Here is a 7,879-nt window from a genome sequence, read left to right as displayed (position 1 = left end):
AAAACAAGGCTAAAGCTTTTTTCAATTATTCTAAAAATATCTCAGATTACATGCTACCCAAAAGTTTTAATGACTGCTATCTGCCTATCAGCTAATATGAATCATGACATGGAGACCAGAAGGATACAATAGTCCATGACAGTGTTAATGCAAGCTTGACCTCAGGAGGCAGGTGAGGGGATGCTTAGAATGGCAAATATCATGAAAATTGGAAAAAAAAAATACAATGTGGAACTTTGACAGAGAAAATTAGAGGATGGATACAATGTTTGTGCTTTACAGTGGCTGCTTTTTCACATTTATTTTTTTTCCATTTAGGAAAGCTATATAAGCTGGAGCACACTAGAGTTCAGCAGAAGTAGAGGAGCTGATGTAATTTGGAAACATGATTTCAGGAAAGCCCACCCCAAGAATTGCCCTTGTCATCTAATGACAATCCATGAAAATAATTACTTGGAAGTTTGTAACCACATATTCTTTTCTTCCCCAAATAGATTAGTTTCAAAACTGTTACATGGCTAATGGAAATTTCACCCGAGTCACTGAGTCTATTCTCATAGGAGTCTCAGAACGTCTAGACCTCCAGATCCCACTCTTCGTCTTCCTGGTCATCTATGGACTGACCGTGACAGGGAACCTAAGCATCATCACCCTCACCAGTGTGGACTCTCGGCTTCAGACCCGCATGTATTTCTTCCTCAGGCACTTGGCTATCATCAATCTTGGCAATTCAGCTGTCATTGCCCCTAAAATGCTGATCAACTTCTTAGTAAAGAAACACACCACCTCCTTCTATGAATGTGCCATTCAGCTAGGCGGGTTCTTGGTTTTCATTGTAGCTGAAATTTTCATGTTAGCTGTGATGGCCTATGACCACTATGTGGCCATTTGTAACCCCCTGCTCTACCTGGTGGTGGTGTCTCGGCGGGTTTGCTTTCTGCTAGTTTCCCTCACATACCTCTACAGCTTTTCCACATCGATTGTGACTTCCTTTTCTGTATTTTCAATGGCTTATTGCTCTTTCAATGTAATCAATCATTTTTACTGTGATGTTGTGCCTCTCTTAGCATTGTCCTGCTCCAATACTTCCTTTCCAGAAACAGTAGTCTTCATATCTGCATCTACAAACTTGATGTTTTCCATAACTGTAGTTGTAACATCTTATTTCAACATCATTTTGTCCATTCTAAGGATATGTTCATCGGAAGGAAGGAAAAGAGCCTTCTCCACATGCACTTCACATATGACAGCGGTGTCAGTCTTCTTTGGCACTCTGCTTTTCATGTATTTACAGCCTCGAAATAACCATTCATTAGAAACCGATAAAATGGCTTCAGTGTTTTATACACTGGTGATTCCCATGCTGAACCCCATGATCTACAGCCTGAGGAACAAGGACGTGAAGGCTGCCTTGAAGAGATTTCTGACAAATTCATGCTGTTGATGTCTTTTTGAACTCTATAGGTCAATGAAGAGATGGTTAAGATAGGCTGCCATTGGGTGGAGGAGATTCTTACAGCATTAAAAGCCAAACGAATAGGTTATTTTCCCATTCTGCAATTTCTATTTTGAGGAAAGGTCCTAGTTTGCACAATTCAGATAGAAATCTTGACTACAACCCAGGTTTTCTGATCTAAAGAATAAAAATGTTTGAGTCAATAGTCACAGAATTTGGGGGCTGAATTGAAGGAAAAAAGAGCCAATGAAAGTCAGATCCTTATTCTTTGTATGAATTTTCCAGTTCACTTATCCTGATGCATGTGGCTGTGGGGGACAATTCCAGTACCCCAGACAATGCTAAAATATGAACTAGTATTTATGAAATCACCCATGAGGCAGAGTCTGTAGTTTAACACAAACCTTGTTAATTTTAAACAAGAAAAAGAAAAAATAAAATCAACTCACTTAAGAAGATGACAATATTCAGATATCTTCAGAGCAGAGTGTCACCACGTCCAAAATAGACTCCAGATTTCCTAACACACCAGTATATTCAATGCAACAAAATTAGAGTAATGTTTGAAGTGACAGGGTTTCCTTGGTGGCTCAGATGGTAAAGAATATATGTCAAAACCAATACAATATTGTAAAGTTAAAAAATAAAATAAATTAAAAAAATAAAAAGTGAAAAAAAAAAAATCTGCCTGCAATGTGAGACATCCAAGTTTGATCCCTGGGTTGGGAAGATCCCCTGAAGGAGGACAGAGCAATCCACTCCAGTATTCTTGGGGCTTCCCTGGTGTCTCAGAGGGTAAACTGTCTGCCTGCAATGCGGGAGACCCAGGTTCGATCTCTGGGTCAGGAAGATCCCCTGGAGAAGGAAATGGCAACCCACTCCAGTCCTCTTGCCTGGAGAATCCCATGGATGGAGGAGCCTGGTAGGCTACAGTCCATAGGATCGCAAAGAGTTGGATAAACTGAGTGACTTCGCTTTCTTTCTTTTGAAGTGATGACAGAGAGAGATTCTTAGTTTTCCTGCTTCCTTTCCTGTCTTCAGAATGTTTCTCTACATGCCTTGGTTTGCAGTTTTATCAGTTTTATGGCCTCTCCTACCCACTTAATTTCCTGTATCCAAAACTGCTTTGTTTGGAACTTTTTGGTGGGAGGGGGTTTTCTGCCCTTCCTACTGGCTGCACAACTCTGAATTGTATCACTGTAGCAACTTAAGACAGAACTAAACAGAAACATCAGAAGCAAGAGAGTCTAGGGGAAAAAAAAAATCTGAAAAAGTAGTTTTATCTAGCAAACTTTTAGTATTCAAAAAATCAATAAAAAGAAGAAAACAATTAAAATGGGCCAATTTTAGAACTGTAAGAGGTGGGTATATGAATAACCAAATACATAGAAAAGTGTCCACTTTCACTAGCCACCAAGTAAATGAAAATTCAACTCACAATGAGATTATTTTATACCAATTCCATTTATAAGTTATTTTTAAAATGTCTACACCAAATATTGCCAAGGCGATGGGGCAAATAGAATTCTCATACATGGCTTTGGTAATGTAAAATGTTACCATAAGTTCAGAAAGTTAGCAGGTTCTTATAAAGTTAAGAATGCAGATGTTTAATGTTACAGTAATGGCATCTGGTCCCATCACTTCATGGGAAATAGATGGGGAAACAGTGGAAACAGTGTCAGACGTTATTTTTGGGGCTCCAAAATCACTGCATATGGTGACTGCAGCCATGAAATTAAAAGACACTTACTCCTTGGAAGGAAAGTTATGACCAACCTAGATAGCATATTCAAAAGCAGAGACATTACTTTGCCAGCAAAGGTCCGTCTAGTCAAGGCTATGGTTTTTCTCATGTATGGATGTGTGAGTTGGACTGTGAAGAAAGCTGAGCGCTGAAGAATTGATGCTTTTGAACTGTGGTGTTGGAGAAGACTCTTGAGAGTCCCTTGGACTGCAAGGATATCCAACCAGTCCATTCTGAAGGAGATCAGCCCTGGGATTTCTTTGGAAGGAATGATGCTAAAGCTGAAACTCCAGTACTTTGGCCACCTCATGCAAAGAGTTGACTCATTGGAAAAGACTCTGATGCTGGGAGGGATTGGGGGCAGGAGGAGAAGGGGACAACAGAGGATGAGATGGCTAGATGGCATCACAGACTCGATGGACGTGAGTCTGAGTGAACTCCGGGAGTTGGTGATGGACAGGGAGGCCTGGTGTGCTGCGATTCATGGGGTCACAAAGAGCTGGACACGACTGAACGACTGAACTGAACTGAACTGAATTACCTCTTAGATCTATAACTAGTAAAAATAATACATATATACACACATATGCTTTTATAAGGGTGTTTATACAAGAAATTTCATAATAAACCGAAACTCAAATATCTATTGGTAAGAGAACAAGTAAGATGGGATATATGTATGTAGAGGACTATATGTATCCATATAAACTCAGCACAGCTGAATTTCAAAACAATTAAGCTGAATGCAAGATACAGACTAAGAATATTTATTGTGTGGTTTCACTTATGTGAAATTCAGAAACAGGGAAAATGAGATTAGGGATAGAAACCAGAGCAGCATTTGGAAGTTAAGGTCTGAGGGAAATTGCCTTTATGATGGGAGTAGCCAAGAAGCGGGTGTTATAAAGTATCAGGGAAATGTCTGTGGTGTTGAAATGTTATCTTGATTCAGGTATTAGGAACAAATGGCACATTTTCTAAAACTTACCCATTTGTATAATTTAATGCCATCTTTTACTGTATGCAAATTTTCCTTAATTCTAAAGCAAAAGGAATTCATAGAAGAAGAGAACATAGGTTAAATGTTATGAGAGGGAATGTATTTCCTTATATTAGATTTTATCTTCTATGAGACTATGTGAACATCATGCAAAAGTGGTAGATCTCAGCTCAGGAAACACTATGATTTAGACAACTATTATTGCAACACATTGCATTACAATAATTGTTATGTGTTTGTCATATGAAAAGAAAATGCATGTATATCACTCATTTAAAGACAAGGCTTTAATTTCAAATCTTCTAGTCATCAATTACACATCTTTGGTCAAATCACATAGTTTATCTGAGATTAGTGTCCTCTGAATCTGGGAATAGTAATATACACCTCATTTAGGTTAAATGGTATATTTTTAATGCAGCGCCTATGACATATTTTTACTGGAATAATAAACTTAAATGATATGCAATGGTGGTGATTAATTTGCAATTCTATCATGACTATTGAAACTGTTCCAATTTTGCTGCAATAAAGCATGTTAGTCTTTTTCATTGTTGTTCTGATCATTGACTCTGTGTCAGCAATTGAGTACTTTTGTCATGTGGGTCTCCGTGGAACTGTAAAGATCATTATGCTGATTTCTTCCTTTCTTTAAATTATTTCTTACAATTGTTCACTAGAGACTAGGCCAGATATCCCTGAGGATAGGTAGGCATGCAAGCAATTGTTTTTAAATCTCTCTTTAGATTTAAGAGAAATCATTTGTATAACTCACATGCTAGTAATACTTTCTCAGGAAACATCACAAAGAGATACAAAAAGTGTAAATTCTCCCTATTCAAAGAAAAGTCAGAGAAATTTGAGAGGAGAAAATCCAATTCTTCATTAACGTGAGTAGACAGAAATTGTTGATTTTGATTATCACGTTGACATTGGTAATTTCCCTTGTTTCTTAGATTCTGACTATGAACACTTTTATAGACACTGACAGATATTCTTTAACCACAAAAACTCCATTATTATTATTTTTTGTTGTTGTTAAATTGTTTCCCTGGAATACTGTGGTAGTGTCAGGGCATTACCTATGAATTGACTAGAAGTCATGTATCTATTTTATTTATGAAAGCTGAAAGTCAGATGTGGATATTTTAAGTGCAGAGGAAGTAAGATATATCTGAAAAAATCATGAGAAATCTAATCTACTAAAATCCAGTAAGATTAGAATTTCCAGATAAAATATAAGATATTCAGTTGCATTTAAATTTCAGATCAATGACAAGTACTTTTTAGTACCTGTCTCATATAATATTTGAATTTTCTATAAATATATCCAATGCAATATTTGAAAAATACTTTAAGATATGTGTTACCCATGAAACATTTTATAAACTGAAAATAATCTTAATACAAGGATATGTATATTCTTCTATATGAGAATCAGTTCCCACACATGAACTTGGAGAACTTTTAGTTGATTGTTTCCCCTAATGGTTGCTTACTTTTTTTTTTTCTTTCAGGAATGACTTTACTAACTGATTGAGTAAACTAGTAAATGAATAGAATACTTTTTTAAAAGTTAAGGAGAAAGCCATGAACCTCAAGTAGTTCCTCATTCTTATCACCAGGTCTGAAGATTGAAATATCAGTTATATCTTTGCACATTTTTTATATCCTGTGTGCTCTAATGATTAGCCCTAAATAGAAGCATATAAATGTTGCATCGGAATGGTCAAAAGTGACCAAAGATATACTTTGCAAAATAAGAATGGGCAGAGTATCACTATCTCCTTAAGATTCTTATAGCAATTCTTTTTGATAAGTACCCAGAAGTTGTAAGTTGGACCATATGAGGAATTGCTAATCAACAGATATCAAATTTTAGTAAAAGAAGATGAATAATTTCTAGAGAGGAGCAGCATTGTGCCTATAATTAAGAATGCTAGTCTATTCAAACTTAAATCTTTTAATGGAACAGATCTCATGTTATATATTCTTAAGGAGAAAATTAAATTAAAAATGAATGGATAAGGTAAAATAATCTGGAAATTTAGAAGAAAATAATAAAAGACACTGAAAATGAAGATATCCTCAATAAACGCTAGACTAATCCTTAGCAGAACTGAAGACTTCAAACTGGTAATATTCGTAGCAGATGTCTGAATTCCTTTGCCTAATTTGGTGTGTCTCACATTCTACAAGAAAAACCATGATAGCAGACCAGGCAATACTTGGTTCTTCTCTGTGAAAGAGGAAAGGGCCTGAAAGCCGAGTGGGACACAATAGAGAAACAGCAGACAGTGTCATCTAGGAAAAAGCAGTAGAACTGGCTCCACAAAGCCCAGAGTCACCTTCCATCCTTAAACTCATTTTTGCATCAGACTAGTTTCTTGATTTCAGAGAAGGCAATGGCACCCCACTCCAGTACTCTTGCCTGGAAAATCCCATGGATGGCAGAGCCTGGTAGGCTGGAGTCCATGGGGTCACAAAGAGTCAGACACAACTGAGCGACTTCACTTTCAAATTTCACTTTCATACATTGGAGAAGGAAATGGCAACCCATTCCAGTGTTCTTGCCTGGAGAATCCAAGGGACAGGGGAGCCTGGTGGGTCGCACAGAGTTGGACACGAGTGAAGCGACTTAGCAGCAGCAGCAGCAGTTTCTTGATTTAACAAGACAGAAACTCTGTAGTATCTTAATAAGGAAATAAAACCTAGGAAGAAATGTTTATTTTCTAGGTTGCTCTTAGTTCAACTGGCATTTTTGAATATCAGCAAGGACACAGAGGGCAAGAGAAAAAAATGTAGGGCTGAGTGTATGCTGAGTGAGGTGATGTGAGTAGAAAGACGACACAGACCCTGAATGTCAAATGCATTGAATATGAGGCTAAAGCTTATTCTTCAATTATTCTAAAAATAATCTCAGATTACAAATTTGACTACTCAAAAAGTATTAAAGACTGTTATTTGTCTATCAGCCAAACTGAGAGAATCATGACATGGAGATCAAAAGGATACAGTTGTCAATGACACCATTAATTAAAGCTTGACCTAAGGAAGTTGGAGTGCATAGAATGGCAAAATATTATTGACACTGGCAAATAATAAAATGTGGAAGTTTGAAAGAGAAATTTAGAGGGTGGGTACAATATTTGTGATTTAAAGTGGTTCCTTTAAAATTTTTATTTTTGCCATTTAAAAAGTGTACGTAGCCAGCAACACACTAAATTTCAGCAGAAATAGAGGAGCTGGTATAATTTGGAGGCATGATTCCAGGAAATCTCACCCTAGGCATTGCCTGTGCCATCTAATGGCAATCCTGCTGCTGCTGCTAAGTCCCTTCAGTTGTGTCCAACTCTGTGCGATCCCATAGACAACAGCCCACCAGGCCCTGCCATCCCTAGGATTCTCCAGGCAAGAAAACTGGAGTGGGTTGCCATTTCCTCCTCCAATTCATGAAAGTGAAAAGTGAAAGTGAAGTCTCTCAGTCGTGTCTGACTCTGAGCGACCCCATGGACTGCAGCCTACCAGGCTCCTCCATCCATGGGATTTTCCAGGCAAGAGTAATGGAGTGGGTTGCCATTGCCTTCTCTGAATGGCAATCCTAGGAAATACAATTTTTAAAAACTGTAACCATTTCTCCTTTCTTGCTCAAACAGATGACTCTCCAAACTCTACC

The 7,879-nt window shown here is 37.6% G+C and overlaps 1 protein-coding gene across 1 annotated transcript; it reads left to right on the top strand.

Annotated features, from left to right (window-relative positions):
* The first annotated feature begins 514 nt into the window (after window positions 1-514).
* Window positions 515-1,444, top strand: LOC133261083 (olfactory receptor 8J1-like). The gene has a single exon (XM_061439653.1). The coding sequence runs from the start codon at window positions 515-517 to the stop codon at window positions 1,442-1,444; it is 930 nt and encodes a 309-aa protein (XP_061295637.1).
* The last annotated feature ends 6,435 nt before the right edge of the window (window positions 1,445-7,879 follow it).

The sequence above is a fragment of the Bos javanicus genome, chromosome 15 (assembly GCF_032452875.1).
Source record: "Bos javanicus breed banteng chromosome 15, ARS-OSU_banteng_1.0, whole genome shotgun sequence".
Classification (NCBI taxonomy): domain Eukaryota; kingdom Metazoa; phylum Chordata; class Mammalia; order Artiodactyla; family Bovidae; genus Bos; species Bos javanicus.
Note: the sequence above shows the minus strand (reverse complement) of the source record. Positions and strands in the feature narration are given on the sequence as shown.